At 42.3% G+C, this 19,290-nt stretch overlaps 1 protein-coding gene across 5 annotated transcripts in view; it reads right to left on the reverse strand.

Annotated features, from left to right (window-relative positions):
* arhgap32b (Rho GTPase activating protein 32b) overlaps positions 1 to 19,290 on the reverse strand; it is an 84,114-nt gene that overhangs the window by 4,599 nt on the left and 60,225 nt on the right. For 4 of the 5 annotated variants that reach the window (XM_063895114.1, XM_063895113.1, XM_063895115.1 and 1 more), the window contains 11 exons: positions 10,395 to 10,544; positions 6,532 to 6,634; positions 5,167 to 5,311; positions 4,651 to 4,733; positions 4,222 to 4,329; positions 3,311 to 3,456; positions 3,022 to 3,223; positions 2,562 to 2,707; positions 2,380 to 2,454; positions 1,466 to 2,272; positions 319 to 1,157 (listed from right to left, as the gene is read on the reverse strand). In XM_063895114.1, the coding sequence (XP_063751184.1) occupies positions 319 to 1,157; positions 1,466 to 2,272; positions 2,380 to 2,454; positions 2,562 to 2,707; positions 3,022 to 3,223; positions 3,311 to 3,456; positions 4,222 to 4,329; positions 4,651 to 4,733; positions 5,167 to 5,311; positions 6,532 to 6,634; positions 10,395 to 10,544 (2,804 nt within the window). Of the gene's footprint in view, positions 1 to 318; positions 1,158 to 1,465; positions 2,273 to 2,379; positions 2,455 to 2,561; positions 2,708 to 3,021; positions 3,224 to 3,310; positions 3,457 to 4,221; positions 4,330 to 4,650; positions 4,734 to 5,166; positions 5,312 to 6,531; positions 6,635 to 10,394; positions 10,545 to 16,284; positions 16,522 to 19,290 lie in introns of those variants that run through there. The other variant, XM_063895118.1, reaches the window with a different exon arrangement.

Raw genomic sequence — 19,290 nt, forward strand, 5'->3', positions numbered from 1 at the left:
CTCTTAGACCAACTCTAATGTGCAAGGTATATCTTGTTTGTTTAACCCATGCAAAAACTGAAGCGTTAACATGTGCAGGGGATCCCCTAGTCTTGTTGTGTGGTCTAGCATCCTCTCCTACAAAACTCCAAGAGGACCTGAGTGAGCTAGTTTAGGACTTTTGTTTACCTTTGGACAGAGCCTAGCTTCCAGTCAGTTCGTCCTCATGTTATGCTGCTTATGAATTATAGATCCCTTTGGATCATGCTGACTGCAGCTCAGTATTCTAATGTCAGAGCCTTTTTAAGCACTGAGTTACACATACAAGTGGTGACTTACCTTAGGAACTGGCTGTGGTAAGACTCCAGTAACTCTGCAGCTGTCACTGGGGGTGGGGGTGGGGGCTGGAGCGGTAGAAGGCGAGTTGCTACGGACTGGGATATGTACTGGGACCTGTACTGGGACCTGTACTGGGACCTGTACTGGGATCTGATCTGGGATCTGAGCTGTGACATGTTCTGTATTCTGTACCTGTATTGGGACCTGTCCTGTATTCTGTACTGGGACCTTTATTGGGACCCGTACTGGGACCTGTACTGGGACCTGTACTGGGACAGGCTGCGGCCTTTCTGGACTTTTCCTGCTTGGAGAAGTGCTGCTGGATGAACTGGGGATGGGGGCGCACTTGTATAGAGGAGAGTCTGTTGGCGCTGAGTCTGTTCCCGACTGTGTGGCAGGAGGAGTTGTGGAGGGGTGGGGGCTGTCTGAAGGCTTGATGTTGATGCTGTCTAACTCTAGAGGCTGCTGTGTTGTTGTAGGACTAGAGGCGGAGGCATACGATGAGGCTGTGGTGACAGGGGGGGCAGTTCTGTTTGGAGGCAGGGAACTTCTTCTCCCTGCTCCCTCGGAGGACGCAGTCAGGTAATGAGCGACCTGTGGATGCGACGTGTCCTGGGGGTTGAAGGTCTCCTGTAGCTGCGGGGGGGACACCGGTGTGGAAGGCTCAGAGTGTCGGGACTGAGACTGAATCGAGACCTGCTGGGCAGACTCTGCCAGGGCCAGGGCCAACATGCGGGCAGCGTTTTTAGGAGGGGGAGGAGGAGGAGGGGCGGTAAAGGGAGCTGCAGTGCTGAAGGTACGAGGGGTGAGGTTCTTCGCAGAGTCCTGAGCTACGACTCCTAGCAGGGACACAGAAACATAAGGGGTCTATAGTTGAAGAACAAACACGTGAGAGAGCAGCAGGTGAAGAAGAGACATAGCAGCAGGCGGGCTGGAGTTAAGGAGCTTCACGAGGAGAGGGAAAGTTACGTGTGATGCTCGGGCAACATGTGAAAAGATTTACTTAAAACAAAATCCATGCCAACCAGGGAAACTAAGCATAGAGAGAAGCAGTCGTATGATTAAAAAAGAACGTATATTAAATAAGAATTTACATAGTTTAATGAAACCGGTAAGAAAAGTACACAGGTCATTATCTGCTCCCTACCCTGGTGCTCGTGGCTGCTGGCAGCTGGTCCCCACTGCAGGCCGTCCTCTCCCTTCAGCTCTCCATCGTCCACACTGTCAAAGGCTTCCAGCTTAGAGTGCAACTCCATCTGGAAAGCTTCACTGAGAGACGGCTCTGCTGCCCTCAGCAGAACGCCGCCCATCAGGGGAGGAGAGTCCTCGGCTGCGGAAGAAGGGGATAAAGGTCGTGCAGCCGTGTTCCTGTCAGGCACCTCAGTAGAGAAAAGCTCGGAAGTGGGGAAAGGCGTCAGACTAGTGGTCTTCCCACATTTAATAGGTGACACTGCCTGTGTGGGTTTGTCAGTGTAAGAATAGGAAGTGGTCAGTTTCTTGCTTTCCACCTTGTGTCCGGCAGCCAGGCTGAAGTCCGTGGACATCAGGCTGCTCAGTAATGTGGCCGCGATGAGGTCAGAGCCGTTGGTTTTCCCGCAGGCACTACCTTGGCTCCTCTTTAACGTGGAACCCTCAGCGCCCTTGGGTGAGTCATCGAGAGGGAAGGCATAAGAGGTGTCGGGGAGACTGCACTGGAAGGACATGGGGTCAAAGTCCAAGGAGGCCATGCCGATGTCCGGCGGGCTGAGGTCCACGTCTTCACCTGCTGAGCGAGGGGGTGAGATGAGGGCAGGCACACAGATGGGCCCGTCATCTCCGTCACTGTCCTCCGTGGCGTCCAGGTTGTCGTAGGAGTTGCAGTGCTGCCGGCTGTCCAGCAGCTCCCCGTTAAAGGAGGCTGACAGAGCGTCACTGCTGGAGCGCGGCCGGCGGGGACGGTACACCTTGGACTCTCCTGGAGGAGGAGAATAAGATGTTCAGGAACTATTTCTATAACAGGCTTTATTTATTGCAGGTCGGGTAGCGATGAGTGTTTGTACTGAGTAAACTCGAAATGATTACCTTCGACATTGTGCAGGGAACTCAGAGACTCTTCACTCTTGGCTGATCTTAATGTGGCCGTGTCTCCTCTTCCTCCTGAAACAAACACATGTAAAGGCTTAAGCATTGTTTCCTTGTAAAATAAGCTTCTTTCTTTGTACAATTGGGACTATTTTACTTCTAATTGAGGGGGAAAGACTCACCAGCCAGGGCCATGGCCTTCAGCTCATTGGGCTCACTGGGGTTGCGGTGCAGCTTGCGCTTGGACATGGAGGAAGACTTGCCCAGGTTGAAGAAAGAGCGCCAACTCCCTACAGGAGACTTCTTTGATTTAATAGGAGGCCTCTTCCTATGATTACGAAAATTGTAGTGGAAAAGCAGGCAAAGAAGAATTAGTTTCACTTACTCACACCGACACCATAACTCACCCAGACACAGAGGGAAAACAAATATCAATCCCATGTCGATTTAAACTTTTTTTAAATTATCTCTACTTGACGATATCTTCCAAAGTCTGAAACTGGAGACAGCGACTGCAGGTGGAAAAACTCAATATATAAGTCTGACCAAAGCACACAGCAGACTTATGTCTGTGGGCCTAGAGTGTACAGTAACTGCTCAGATTGTATATTAATTGATATTTTTGAGAAAGAGTAAACAAACCTCTCAGTGGGGAACTCGATGACAGTGTGGAACTTCCCCTGCAGAGCAGCTGGACCCTCGCCCACCTCGATGTACTTGCTGTCCTCGGTGACTGGAGAGTTGATCTGAGCCTGGGTCCTTGCCTGGGCCTCCTCCAGAGTCAGGAGTTTAGTGGAGGGAGATGAAACCAGCAGGGATTTGGGCCGTGACAACGAGTTGTGACCTGGAGATGTAGAACAGTGTTTATTGCTCGAGAAGCAGCATTGGCTGTAGTGAGCAGAGGAGGTATCTGTAGACTTCTTGACTGTACCTGCGCCCTCTCGTATCAGAGAGCTGAGTTTGCTGCTGAATAGAACATCCACATGGTTGAGGATGAACTCCACCACCACTGACTGGATCCGGACCTCCATGAAGGCTGCTGTGCCGCTGAAACACGCAGATTCAATCTGCTTTGACCTGACAACAGAGAAAGGGGAAGATATGTGTATTAGATTTAGTAATATGGCCGACTTTAGTTAAACAATTCATCTTTTTTTTTAATGACTTTTGAGATGCATTTCCAGCATGGGTGGTGTGTTGAGCAGCACTCTACACAGAAATGTGATTAAATCCTTCGACTAAGGCAGAATGACTAAGTTAAAGCAGGACACAGGATGCTTTATGCTGCACAGAGCTCCTCCTCATTTAAAGAGGACATATTATCCACATTTTCAGGCTAATATTAGTATTTAGTGCCTCTACTAGTACATGTTTCCATGCTTTAATGTTCATTAAAGCTCTTTATTTGTCTCATCCTGCCTGTGCTGCAGCCCCTCTTTTCACCCTCTGTCTGAAACGAGAGCTCAGTTTTGTTGGAGCACTAGCCAATAAAACCATGAGAGTTTCATACTGATGTCACTATGTTACAGAAATAAACAAAGGAGTCCGGTAGAGGCGTTTCAGGCATGGGAAACACATAACATAACATAAATAACAAACTATAGGAAAGGGAAATCCCCCAAAGCATAATAGTGCCCCTTTAAGTCTGACAAATCTTTGATGTGAGAAGTACAGAAACCCTACAAGACCTAAACTATATATACATCAAACTGTGAAGGCCATTAGAATGAGTTTGAGTATGAAAAAACAAGAAAAGTTGTCTTTAATGTGAAGATAGAGAGTGTATCCACCACGATGAAAACATGCATACAGAAAACACAGAGTGGAGCAGGAGGCCCTCACCTCAGAAGGTTGGGGGCCCAGACGATAGCCAGGTTTTTGCTGTGCATGTTGGTGATGTAGCTGTAGGCTGCCAGGTGGGAAAGGTGTCTCATCAGGAACTCCAGGGTCCTGGGAATCAAATATTCATTTATCCACATTTAAATGGTCCCTATAAATGATACGCACTCTAATCGTGTGATAGAGCTTAGTCTTCAGAGCATCAATATTTCACCGTTTGATCTAATCCCAAAGAAATGTCACTTAGACATGTGTATGCTTTCTGAGAGTTCCATATGTCACTATCATAATCAACACATAAACGATTCCCCTTGATGCAGAGTGGTGTCAGAAAACCCCTCTGTTCACAGACATCTGCACAACTCAACGGGTGCATGTGTATCTGGCAGTTCCTGAGCCTGCCATGGGGGGGCGGTGTGCCTCCACACTGACCTGTAATGCGGTGGAGGAAGCTGCTGTATGACATCATGGATTTTGATGAGTCGTTCTTCGTCTGTTGCTGCTGATACAGCATCCTTCAAAGAGCAAACAAAGGGAGGGAGATAAAAAGTGTGATGAATCAACATTAGGCTGAATTAACTTGTTATCCCAGGTTCACAACGCCACATGGAGCAGGGGGGTATCAGTCAGCAGCCACAGCCCCCCCCCCCCCTCCAGCTGCAATAACAAGCAGCATTTACTTGGAAAAGATTGTTTCCTGATGTCACACATATGGCGGTTTGCTACATTTGTATTAATATGGTGAGTACAATGCTTAATATGTCAGTGGTGTCTGAGACTCATTACTGCAAAGACACAGTAGAAACATTTTGAAAGATTTATTTAGAGGAATTTCCTTTCTTTGCTCTAGAGATCATCACTATCTCAGTGAAAACTAAAAAGCAAAATGCTATATCTAGAAGACTTGTAATATCACACAGTGCTTGTGCTGCTCAGGCTTTTGCTTACAGAGAATTTCTCGTACAGCTGGTAGGTGAGCAGGGGGTTGGGCAGCTCTCTGAAGTAGAGCTTACACAGCGAGCCCACACAGTGGATGTCCTGGATGTACACATCTTTGGTCAGGTCGGGGATCTGCTCCGAGTCAAACTCGTGCCTGGAGAAAGAGAAAGAAGGCGAAGCGAGCTCAACTCAATATCTTCTCACGAGAATATGCATCAATAAAGGACGGCTGTAGTTAGATGGATTAATATTAGACATGAAAAAAAGTAAAGAGGCAGTTCATTCACATTTTTAGAAGAGAACATTATTGATATGTGCCTGCCCAACTTCACTAAAAGAAGTCTTCCTATGTCTAATGAAAATTAGGAAGAATCAAACGTGCATCATGTGGTCTATGGCAGCAGTTCCCAACCTTTTTCACATAAGGGCCCACTTAAGAATCTAAAAAATGTTTGTGGCCCACATTCAACCATAAACAATACTCATACAGGCTGACCAAACGCTCCCTTAGATTGTTCCCATATCAACTTTAAATTTAAGGTTTTTAATCTTAAGGTTAAAATCATTACGTTTAAAAAAAATAATCGTAGTAATTAAATGTTTCCCCACAAATCATAATGGTTTGCAAATTATTTGGCGGCCCACTTGCAATGCATTCGTAGCGCACTAGGGGGCCGATGCCCACAGGTTGGTAACCGCTGGTCTATGGTGTTCAGTGTGTTTATTTCAGAGGTCACAATGACCAATACCAATATGTGAATTGAATGTATTTACATTAAGAAACTAAAAAAGAATGCAATGCCTGTATTTACATGTCATATCACAAAAATGTATATACAAATGAAAGAAAATTAGCAAAGACTTTAACTTAAACAAAGACTAGTAGCTTGTCGAAGTCTTAATGAGTTGGTTTTCACGGCTAAGCTTTTGTTACATTGTTGAATTTGAGGGACCTAAATTATTATTTTAATTTGATGCTGTGAAGCCCAAGAAGCAGCAGCACGAGCGCATTGTGAAGCAGACAACCTGACACTGACAAAAATCACTTCTTTAATGTCCCCAACTTACAAATGGCCTTAAAATAACTGCATCTGCTGTCAGAGCTCCGATTACACAAGTTCTGATCTGCTGATGTGTAACACTAATAAACTGCACCATCATATGTTTTTCTTTTACAGATGCAATAACCCTAAGATGGAATTCAGATGTTGTCAGCTCATAGATGAGGGCTATGGTAGGGTACGGTTTGTAAGCTCTTCCTTTAAGGACATTTCTGCATAAACAACATGTAAGTGAACTAGTTTGTTTATTAGGAGAGATTCTGATTTGACATTTGACTCACATGTTGTAATAAATAGGCAGTGTGTCTCCTACCGTAACTTCTGGATATTTGAGGCGATTCCAGAGAGGCGGTAGATGCCATCTGTCACACCGTGCTTCTCGATAAACTCGGTGCAGCTCTTGAGGACCTGGGGCACTGTGAATAGAGAAACATCACATCAACACTCCACACACAAGCCAATATTTGTCCAGTTTTTCACCCATAGATTCACGGTCAAGAATGTGATAACTCTTCTTCTGAAGAGCGAGTACAAGCGAGGTCAAGCTGCAGCTCACAGGCTTTCTGGACAGGAGGCTGCAGGCGCTGGAAGATTTCTGAGTGTGAATAACTAGATTTATAGTGCTATCTGAGCAAAAAAGGACTTTTGGAGCTGGAGGAGAAACATTTGAACCAATATCCTGAGAGCTTTACAAATGTTTTATGTCTTTATTTGATGTTTTTGGAGTAAATAGTCAGAAAAACATGTCTGGGAATGAGGGAGCACATCAGAGTCTTTAAAGCACAATGCCAGTGATTGTGTGAAGAGACCATAAAGAAAAACCTCAGAGAAACAGAGCTTCTTGATTCTCCTTCAGCAACCCTGAATCATACAGACATGCTATTTATCTTTGTGAGTGTGTTTGTGTATATGGTAGATAAGGATGATGTTTATGTGTGTAAGGAGGCTCACACAGCATTTAGAAATGGCAGAGTGGGACAGGCTCTGAAGCAGCTGTTCAGACAAATTCCACACATAGCGAGAGAGCAAACAAGGCCAGAACTGAAGGAAATTTCATTCTGCAGCAGAGAAGAGAGAGCGAGGGTGGATAAGTCCTCTCCAAGCTCTTTACGTAGGAAGAGGCTCTCTTATCGCAAAGATACACAACATGTGTTTGAATGTGGAGTCAGAACAGGAGTGAATTCTCTTAAATTCAAACAACAGCATCCAATTGATTTAAGTGAAGATTTTGTTCCCTTAAGTTTTAGTTTTAAAGCTCAAACTGACTTAAGTGCAGTGGCAGAGTCACATTTACACTGAAAGTGGAAGAAGAGAGGTTTGGGTGAATTATTTGACAGAATAAAGGTAGTTATTCCTTTTAAATAGGCCTTATTATGCTAATTTTCAGGTTCACATTTGTATTTTGTGCCTCTAATGTGACATGGTTCATGCTTTAATGTTCAAAAAGGTCTCTATTTCTCCCATACTGCCTGTGCTGCAGCACCTCTTTTCACCCGCTGTCTGAAACCAGAGCCCAGACTGCTCTGATTGACTAGCTTTGTTGTGATTAGTCAGCTACTTAGAGATGCCCTGTCCCTTAGCATATCACGTATAATGTGTTGGGAGCCCTAGCCACTAGAAGCGCAAGGGGAAATCCATACAAGAATAATAGGGCCCCTTTAATAATATTCTTAATAAGACACGATATTGTCAAAGTGGACTGTTGTAGTTCCAAGCTAGCAAGAGAAATGCTAGCTGGTACCCCGCCATGGAAGATCCCTTTGTCTTCGGCCTTGACTGTTCTTTGTTAGCATTCCCCTCCGAAAGTTGGATTAGAATAAGCAACTGTTATTTCATAGTGTATAGAATTATGGCTTCAACTCTCCGTTTTGTGTTCTTTAAACTGGACAACATTTCCCTGAAACATTTAAGTTTTATGGATTATAAGTTTTGTTTATGACTATATTTATTTATTCAACATCCAACCAACCGGTGATGCAACTATTTTGCCTAGGAATGATAGAAAAGCAAAGTAGTACTTGTCTACACCTACCACCCGTCTATACAGGAGCAGACTCGGCGCTCTACTTGTGGATAACCGCAAATGGTATTTCTCTTGTTCCAAAAGATCAAAGTCCTCTTTCATTCCTTAAAGTCCCTGAAGCAATTGTAACACCTCCAACATTTGACCCAGCAAAGTGTGACGGAGTGGCTTATCTCTCCATGTCAAGGTAAGGCAGGATGTACAGAGGTCAAGGAGGAAATGCTCCACCCGTGTGATCATCGTGATGCAATATCCTGCTACGGTGAGAACTATTCATGTCACGTAATTTGATCCATTAACAAGAATAAATGGCTTTTTAATTTGGTCTCAACCTGAACTGAAATGAAGTCACTGGTTGCGCTTCAGCAGCAGAGAAGCATCATTACAGAGTTTGGAGCTGATGTCACAGTGTAATCAGGAAACCATTATCCTCCACCTCCGTCATTGACACCATCCCATCAGCTCACCCCACAGACGGCGTGCTGCTGAGGGATCAGAAAATCGATGTAGCTACAGCAGGTACATGTAGCTATGGACCTAAGCCCAGCTATTATCTAACGTACAGGTAGAGCAGGCTGGCAGAGCTGCTCTAACACACAGTGCGGTGTGTTTCTGAGGAGGCTCACAATGACCGTAATCTGAAAACCATTAGATACTTATTATTTGAAATGGAGGATGCAGCAGGTGTTCGGGATTATATCGTTTCTTACAACTGAATATGATGAACATTGAGCTCTGGCAGTCATATATGTTCAACATTATGGTAATAAGTCCATCATTTGAGCCAAATGGATCATAATGCTCATCTGTCTTGGGCTTTCTCTGCTGCTACCTCAGTATGTAATGCTGTTTAGCTCTCATTACACTGATCCCTCCCTCAACACCTGGTCTCTGTCACAGGACCTTCTCTCTTCTGCAGCCCTGCACAAACTGCATTACTTACACTGTTAGGATACTAGAGGTAGCAAAAACAAACTATGAAGATTTTATGTATCGTTTATGTTTGTTTTCTACTGGCTGTGAAAACAAATCTCCCTCTTGGACAATATGTTTTAATCTTATCTAGACCAACCAACTATTGTCTCTCGCACTTCCAAATAACTCCAAAATCAATACCGATTCACATAATTGACAGGTCAACTAATAACTAATGTTTTCTGGGGCTTTAAACACCACAACTTCCCGGTTTTACACAGGATATTTTGTATGTTTTTAAACATACAAGATTTAACTTGTTATCAAGTGAGCCTTAGGACAGAGCTTAGCTAACTGCCCCACCTATATACTTTTTAAAATAATGTTAAAATGCTAACCTGGCGGGTACAACACATCTCTTGTGCTTCCCCTGATGTTCGTGTAACACGGTGCCCTGGGGACAGACTGTCAGGCTAGAGAGTGTAGTGACGGGTAGACAGGAAGTATGGAGGGGTATTTTTGTATGGTGTCAAATATGTTCTAAATAATAATATTGAAATTAGTTTGGACCTATTTTTTTAATCTGAAACTACATTTATTTGTTATTAAATAGTACCACAGTGAGTATGACAGAAATCATACTGAAATGAGTGCTGTGAGATGGACTCAATAATGAACTAATAAATACCACAGGTACACAAGGAGCAGTTGTTCAGTTTGGATGGAGTAGTGCAGGAAGGAGTCCTAAAACCTTGAAATCAGTTAGCATTTTACTACTTCGGGTTGCCTTGTCTCAAAGTCAATGTTTTTTTAATGTGATCTGGTTAGATGCTGGAAATAAGGTCTGTGGTAAATACAAGCTTTGGAGATGTTCATGTTTTGTTCTACCACCTAAAATATGTCAATACGTGGAGATTATCCTACTGAACAAAACGTGTGTTCTTCTTTCTGGAATAGCAATGGAAAAATCCCATTGCTTTTTTTTAAAGGCGCCGTTGCGATACTAACTTCTGGTTAATTCCACAGAAAATGTAATCTCCACCACTCTAAGAACCAGGGGACAGAAATCAAAGCCTGTCTCTAATGGAAGCCTGTTGCAAATAATGGCCTGCACTTCCTGCTGTAAAACAGGCTCCAGGTAATAAGACCCTCGCCAGTCAGAATACACTAAGAGTCTGTTAAGAATAAAAGCCTGAAAGGACCGAGGAAACTCTCAGGCGTGCGTTAATGTGTCTCACCATCATGTCCTGAGTTGAGGAGGTGTTCGCCCAGGTCGCAGCCGAACACCCTCTCCCGGAGGATGCCTCTCTGCTTCAGCTTCTGCTTGGTCGGCCTGGACTTCATGAAGGTGCGTAAGAAGGTGATCAGCTTCCCGTGCTTCTTAGACACTGAGGAGCGAGGAAAGGAAGGAAGGAAGGACACATGTTAGATCTCTTGTACAACGGTTTACTGGTGCCTGTAGGTTTGACACAGGCTCAGCTTTCACACAAAATCTACGGACTAGAATGAAACCCCATACAGGCCGCTCAGGCTTGTCCCATTGTGTATTTCACCTTCATTCTAATGCAAACCCTTCCTTTATGCATGTGTAGTTTCCATGAAGCCAGGGTTTCGTTCCTAAATACCACCTCCCAGGCAACTACAAAGGAATCCTTCACATCCAACACCAGTACCCTCTGCTCCCAAAAGGAGCAGACCTTCTAAAAAACCCAGACCGCATTTATCAGATACTATGTCTGGGAAAAAGGGATGTAAGCTTCTTAAACTGCACACCAGTTGTTTGATCTGCTGTAGAGAGATGTGGAAAGGCTTTGTATTGAATGTATAAAACTGAAGAGTGTTTTTCCAAATTGGAATAAAAAGGACTTCACATTTATTTTCCTTCAATGGAGAATTCGGTTCAGTTTGACCGACTATTGGTTTCAGTTTAACAGTTTTCCACTGATCAAAGACGTGTATCAGGGCATCAAACATGCACGACTCTCTGGGAACATTGATCTTAAGAGCTAACTGCTAACAAACAATCAATGCTATTATCATACTGTGTATTCTACTTTTCCTGATATTTAGAGTATCCTTCCCAGGTCAATTCTTTAACTTTTATACATCACTTTCTTACCGTTGCTACATTTTAAACTATTGACTGACACCTAACACACTTCAAAGAATAAAACATATCTCCAAATCCACTCTCTTCTCTCGCTTTGCCCTTCCTGTCACTTAAAAACCTACATTGTGGTACACACGATGTCAAAATCTATCCTTTCTCAACAAAACAATGTGCTCCACGCTCTAAAACATTTGACCTCACACGTGACCTCAAGAAATTAAACAACAACCGGGAAAAGTAGGTGAAAGTTAATAACTGAGAAGGACAATTTGAAGAACATCCATAGCTATCCCACCTACAGTATGATCATTGTGTTCTTTCTGCCACAACATCTGGAACTTTGCTCAATCTTTTAAAAAGATCTCCTGGTGCTCTGGGCTCAAGTGGAAAATCTGCTGTTGCATCAGTTTTTTTTTATTGATATTCCAGGTTACATTCCTTTAACGGATTGCATTACAACAGAAAGCAGGCCGGTGTTTACCAAATTCCATCTCCAGAAACAAAGCGAGCTTAGTTCAAGAATGCTAAGTCTGAATTGCGTGTTTTGGAACATAACAACATCACAATAACAGAGTCAAAACAGTATCTTAGCTCACAGCATGATGACGAGATTCGTTTATAGAGACTTGGAGCAGCATCGCAGCTGTTATGAATATTATTATTTAGAAACAGCCGCTGTGTTCCACTGGGCTCTCATGCCCAGAGACCATTAGATAAAAATGAATGAGGCTGCCTCTTTTGCCTGCTAAACGTACGCTATGGAGTTAACTGCGTGGAGCAGACTTAATTAACAGTCAATCAAGTGCATTTACAGAGAAAAACATACAGACTAAAGTGAAATTAATGAGCTGTTGGAAATGGGATACGAGCTGAATACATTTAAAAGTTTGTCATTGCAGAACAGTAGCAAGCATATGCAAACAGATAAAATTCTGTTGGCACGCAACTATTTCCTGAGATTACTTTCGCACTGTGGGTAATGTTCATGGAACCTGGATAAAGGAGAAGAATGTGTGGATTGATTGGGTTTTTGAATATAGTTACAGAATTAAAATGTTTTTTGGTGCAATTGTGTTTTGAGGAGGTCATATTTGCTCATCCACCTCTACTGTGACATGTTTCCATGCTTTAAAGTTCCAAAGGCTCTTTATTTTTCTCATACTACCTGTGCTGCAACACCTCTTTTCACCCTCTGTCTGAAACCAGAGCCCAGGGATAGAAACTCCCTTTCCACATGCACCAAAACCTATAAAACACCCTAAAGAAAAGACCCCAAAAAGCATATTGGGGCCTCTTTAAACATCAAGGAATGAATGACTAGGTAGAAAAATTGGACACTGTGCAGACTAACACCAATTCACTGTCAAACACAGGGCTTTTGAAACCATCGGAAGCGTGGATGGCAGGCATGTTTCCTGTAATGAGGCAAGCAAAGCAAAGAAAGCAGCACAGTCTACTCTGAATCAACAGCTGGCGTCTGCACGTGCATCCACACATAGTTCCATTTCAGGGAAAGGTGGAGCTACAGTTCACCCCTCAGGGAGAAATTCCTTCTGCACTCCTGTACCACAGTAAAAAACGCTGAGGCAGCTTTGCTTACTCATTGTTGAGGCATCAGAAATGGCCTTCAGGGGGAAGGGTCTGGCTAACACTGACACGTCACTTTTAATAAGGGAAGCGGATTGACTGAAGGATGCGGGGAAGAGGAGTGACAAGTATGACTCTCCAGAGGAAGGACAGAGACTCCCATCTGCTGACTGTCACTCACGCAGTGTGAGGGAGGCATGCTCGGCACTGAAGCTGACACACTCACAGCTGGGGGAAAGGCATTCAATGGAAGGCTTTTGGAACCTATAAACCTTAACTTTTCTGTCGCATTAATTTCAAGATTTATAGCTTGGAGCAGCTTGAAGGGGTTTTCCACTGATTTAGTATTACACTTCATCAGCAGGAATACATAATCTGTGCAGCAGAGGCTGAGCCACTCAGACTTCAGATTCCCTAGAATAGGTCAAAACTCCTAAAAAAAAGTATTATTCATTTCCCATGATGCAACTGGATAGTGTCATTCAATACACATATCCTGCCTCGATTACACCTACGTCTTTCAAACTCCACACCTCCAGCTCTGAAAGCAGGATTTCAATTTTGAATTTGTCAAACTACTGACATCACTATCTGTGACTTCATCAGGGTTATTTTTCAGACTTGACTAAGTTCCTCCAGAGACAAAAAGACGTTCTGTGACATATTTCCCAGTATTATTTACACATTAGGGTGGGTCGATGTAAAAATATTCAAAGTAATTTGATATTAATTTTACAACATGTCACCTTCTGCCACTAAGGAGGCTCTCATTGCAATTCCAATCCAAAAACAAAAGACGGCATAGCGCCCTATGGGAGTTTGTCATTGCAGTCAGCTTCTACTGCTTAGGGTTGCATATTATAACCACCTTCTCTCCCAAACAAAATGTCCCAGTGAGTAAAGCTAGAAAAACACAGCAGACTTACAAATGCTCTGCTTGTCTCTTTGATAACTCAAGATCCGGCCTTTAGGACGTTTTTACTGGGAGCCAAATTATCTGTAGAAGTGTCCTCCTCTCGGAAACATTCTGTCCCTGTTTTTATTAAAATGGATTAAGTACAGCAGTTTCAAATTAAAAAACAGTGTTTTCATAGGACACAGGCCAGAGGGGCTAGGTGCTCAGCTTGTTTCTCTGAAAACTCTAGATGCGGACATATGATGACAAAAACTTTTATGCCGTTAAAAGATAGTTAATGTTCCCACAGCTGTGGAAAAGAGAGCAAGTAATGCTCCGCATTTGCACAGATAAGATCGTGCTCAAAGTTATGCTTAACACAGTGAAGGATGGTTATAATGCGTGTGGAAGACTGATTGACAGGGAGACTCTGATGAGGCGTTCCCCAGGAGAGCTCAGTGAGAGGCTGGATGTGACGAGTCAGGAGAGGAGGCCAAGCATTACAGCATCAACAATTACTGTGCAACGGCAAACATCATCCCCCGTCTCCTCTCTCTTACTCTAAAACCCACTGCCTCATTCCAAAAAGTTAGCAAGGAGCTTTCCAGAGGAGGCTAACTTGAGGAAAACCCCAACCTTATAGCACTGTTTCCTTAAGTAGAGCAGTGGCATTATAGAGCCGAGCATTGGACTCTAGCCCAATTATATTATTATATTATATTTGATACACCTACTGTGTGTGTCAGTGTTCCCTGAATACACAACCAGCAGCAGGTGTAACCACAGCTCCTTGGGGTTTCAGCCCCCCCCCCCCCCCCACCCCCACATCTCCCCACGGGACTCAACAGACACCCAAGCCCATGTAGGCAGCAGGAATTCAAACTGCCCTCCTCGTCACTTTGTAAACTGGTATGTGAAAGGGTTGGATATAATTACATCATCCTTCTCAGAAATCTACTTGCTGTGGAAATTAGGGTTTTGGCTGGAATGTGATATGTTGATGCGCCAAATGCTCTTCTAAATGGACCGACATCTGTGTTTTACTGTGGTGGGTCCGACTTAATAAAGTAAGGTCTCTCTAGAAAACAGCAATGCAAAAAAATAGAGGAATTGGACAACCACGAAGTAAATATTGTGATTTCAAATCCCAGAGTATATTATCTTTTACCGCCAATTTTAAAAAGTCAACCAGCCATGCTTTGTGAGAGCAGCCATAGAAAAAAAGACATCTGTCCATTGAGCAGTGGCTACTACAGAGATAATGTTTGCATTACTTATCAAACTGAAAAACAGCTCACTGGTAGACACTGTGTTGGCACCCAGTAACACCCTGCTGTTGTTTCTAGATGGTTTGGAGAGTAAACAGCAGAGCAGTGTGTGCCTGTCAAAAGGAAGCCATGAGTGACAGCAGCCTCTGTTTTGACATGGGAGCTGCAGTGTGTGGTGATCAGGAGCCAAAAGCCTTATTGTTGGATCTTAAATGCAACACTGAACACCAATTCAGCAGGGGAGGACAGAGGGGTGATGTCACTGGGCCCTTTGGGGAACTTACCCAATAATACTAATAAATTCCAAACTGTATACCACATCAGAAGAGATAAATCCTACACAAGTGTCAGGAAAGATCAACAATATCACCACCAGGAGCAATTGTTCAGTGGTGGAAGTACATTTCATCAAGTATTATATCTTTACAGTCACTCTGTTACTCCACTACAATTTATAGGGAAATGTTGTATTTTTACTTTACTTTATCTAATTATCAAGGTTATTTAATAGTTGCTATACACTTCAATAATGTTGCATATCAAAAAAACAAGAGGTTTCATTAAATAGCGAACAATAGTGAACAGTTTATACAAGAAAAGCCTACTCTGAATTCACCAAGAAAGTTTTAGGTATTTTTTTCCTTTAATTTGAGTGCACTTTTCCTTATTATAATTTCTGACTTTATTGTAACCTTTTCAATTAAGCACTTTATAATCTGAGTATTTTTACAGTGTGGTTTTACTACTTTGACTTGAACTGAATACTTATTTTTCCACTACCAATTTCCAGCAGTGCACCTTTATACAAATGTGCGACTTCCTCAAAGTCCATGTTCCCTTTAAAAATATTCAATGATCAATAATAAAATTCACTTTTTTAATTACTTCAGTTTGATTTCATCGAAAAACGATTGCCATTCACTGCAGAGCAGGTTTGACTAACCAGCATCTAAACCCCCTTAACACCCTACAATCTAGCGGTAAATTGTTAATAATTGAGGAAAGAGGTAAATATTAACATACAAGTAATTTTTCCGTAAGTTAAATCTCCTTTGAAGAAAAGGGTGGAGTCATAAGAGGAAGGAGATATATTTTCCACACTTCTTTTTGTCCTATGACGCTCCTTTCATCATTCTGCAGTCTGTTGGCATCATTTAGTCCCACTAAACACGATACTGGTAGCAGAAGGCTAATGTCACTGTTAAATGTAAAATGATATCAATTCACTAAAGATATAGTTATAACACACTTTGAAAATGATTTCTTACCTTGATTCCATAACACTAGACTTTCTTTGAGGCTTTATGACAAGGTTTCAAAATAGGTCCAAAGTACAAACACGTAGTTTTGTTCTAACCGTACAGCTAAGCGAAAGAAAGCGGATAGCTATCCCAAACACGGAGAGGTGCTTTGGGCAGAGACAGAAACAGAATAGCGGTAAAGTGTGGACAGAGAGGAGAGGAGAGGAGAGGCGTAGACTGTTCCTCTGCTCCGTCAGCTCATCCACACAACTCGCTCCGATCAACCACATCAGCATGCTGCCTTCAGGGCCCCCCGGAAAAAGTATACTCTGGTAACGCAGTCTATCAAGAGCTGAGTAAAAAAAAATCTCCACTTCCATGAAAATAATCATGGAGTTCAAATGTTTGTTTTTGCTAAGCGTTGTTGCCATGTTAGGAAATAACAGCTTGGAGCCACTTGGTGTTGGAGTTTTAAAGTAACACAATTAGTGATGCATTCATGAGCTAGCTTCTTATACTTCTAGATACTCTAATCCATAATAGTACATCATACTTCATGATTTGATTATTTTGTATTAACAATAGCCTATGATCTTACAAATGAACAAGTAATGTTATAAATGTAGACGAGTAAAAATGATATATGACTCACATTAAGTGGAGTAGAAGTGAAAAGTAGCAGAGCAAGTACAGGGCACCTACCTCAACATAGTACATAAGTATAGCACTTGAGTAATTGTCCTTAATTACTTTCCACCACATAGTACACAATGTACTGTGGTGGTGAATGTTACTGATGTGTTCCCTATTGGTAATCAGTTGCTTACATATATATATATATATATATATATATATATATATATATATATATATATATATATATATATATATTTTCTTTTCTTCCGTTAAGCAAATTAGTCACATTAACATTGCCGACTTTCACATGTGCTTGATTCTTATATTCCCGACAGCATTTGAAGGCAGCACTGGAGGCAAGCCTGTATTACACCTACACAGTGGGAAATATCCCCTTACACTGAACACACGATACAAACACGCAGAAAGCTCTCATACTCTGCCATAACAACACACAGGATGGCCTTTACTTGAATCTAAATAAGCTCTCCCTCTGAGGGGCCCCTGAAAGCATTATCTTGTTAATTCCTTAACTAGAATCCCTAAGCACACAAGTCTAAATAAAGTCAAACTAATTTGTTGTTGGTCCAGAATCACAAGACAGGAGTCAGACTTTTCCACTGCATGTGATCACCTTAAAATGTTACACAAAGACTGATATTTCCTATTAGTGATCCTCAAATTTCTCTTTGCACGTAGGTTCTGATAGTTTACAATCTCTCACAAAAAGCAAAGTATCAGTCCAACATTTTAAATCATTAATACAAAGTTGTGTATCCTGAATTCCTTTCTCGCTTTCTCCTACCACATGAATGATCTCGAGATAAAACAGACTTCCCTCTACCCCTTAGGATGGGTAACCACAGGACTGAACCAGGGTTGCATGATATTTGAAAGTGTATACAAAATGTATGTAATTCTTTTGTTTACGATATATAACTCACTGTAAAAATCAATAAATGTTCAACTTTGAGGCGACAAGTACGCTTGCAGTTCTGGTTTTTAAACTTAACTCTATTTTTATGAAGCCAAATTCTTAAGCCAAAAGCCATCTTTTATAGAGCTGAGTGTCCATATCTAACAACACATTTCCTCTATATCTGAAATGTACACTTTTGAAAATGTTATTAGTTCCCTTAGCAGAGTTACATACTCGCATGCAAAAAAGTTACGCGATATCTTATAATGCCATAACCTAAATCTTTTATTTTAACAAGCAACTTTATTTTTGATGGTATTTCTGCAATTAATGGAGTATTTTTATTTTACTTAGTTTTCTCTTAACTTGAGTGAAGAAACTGAATAAATCTTTAAATCTTTCTAAATCTTTTTGTACTCTGTGAGGCTGTGGCTCAGGGGAGCACAAGTCCAATCCCGACTTCAGTCAGCATGTCGTTGTATCCCGGGGCAAGACACTATACCCAAAACTGCTCCTGTGGGGATTGTCCATGGTATTAAGTGTATGTAAGTCGCTTTGGATACAAGCGCCTTACAAGTAACATGTAATGTAATGTATTCTAAAATATATTTTTTTCACCCAACAATCATTCAGTAATCAATCCACACACTGGGGAAAGTGTCTGTATGTGTCCTCCACTATCACTGACAGAGCAGAAACAGGGTGGAGAGGTAACTTCTGACCTACTAATATATACAGGAGCTGTAATACACAGCTCACGGTTCAATAAGCAAGTTGTCCCCTCTAGTTCGTCCACTTTGTATAGACTGAAGCTTGGTGTCAGAGACAGTGGAGCAGTGTATGCCTTTAGTACAGAGGACTAATAGGGATGTCCCATAAGACACAATTCAACCATACAGGAAGTAGCTACTGCCCTGATGTCATACACCATAAAACAGCGTGAGAGCCTTCTGTTAGATTAAGTATCATTAAGCTGCTGTTTTGCATGGATGTGAATATAATCTGTTTATCACTGGAACGTGGAAAGAAGGAGGAAGTGGTTTTAGTAGCTGCCAGCCAAGTCCAAGTCACAGGAGCAGTGCGCCATTCTGTCTGAAACTAGTTGTAAATCAGAATTCCTACCGATTGTAAAAATGTCTGTAAGCTTTGTAGCTTTGCAAACGGACAATACTTAATCATTTGTTTCAGTAATGAGTAATGAATTAGGCTACAGATTTTCTATAATGATGCAATACAGTTGTAAAGCAGCTATGGACATGAATTAGAAAACATTTTGAAATAAGGAAGCAAAGGTGTTAGAATGATGTGTACACATTCAGTTCTTCACAGTTGTTCGCTTCCCCACACAAAGGTGCGGCTTACAACAACAGTGTCTTATTGAATCTACAGAGCAACAGGTTACAGGAGGCCTTGGCTAGTTTCACGGTCCGGAGCTTAAGCACCAGGAAATGATCCGAGATCCTCGGGAACAGGAGGAC

The sequence above is a fragment of the Eleginops maclovinus genome, chromosome 11, assembly GCF_036324505.1.
Source record: "Eleginops maclovinus isolate JMC-PN-2008 ecotype Puerto Natales chromosome 11, JC_Emac_rtc_rv5, whole genome shotgun sequence".
NCBI lineage: Eukaryota > Metazoa > Chordata > Actinopteri > Perciformes > Eleginopidae > Eleginops > Eleginops maclovinus.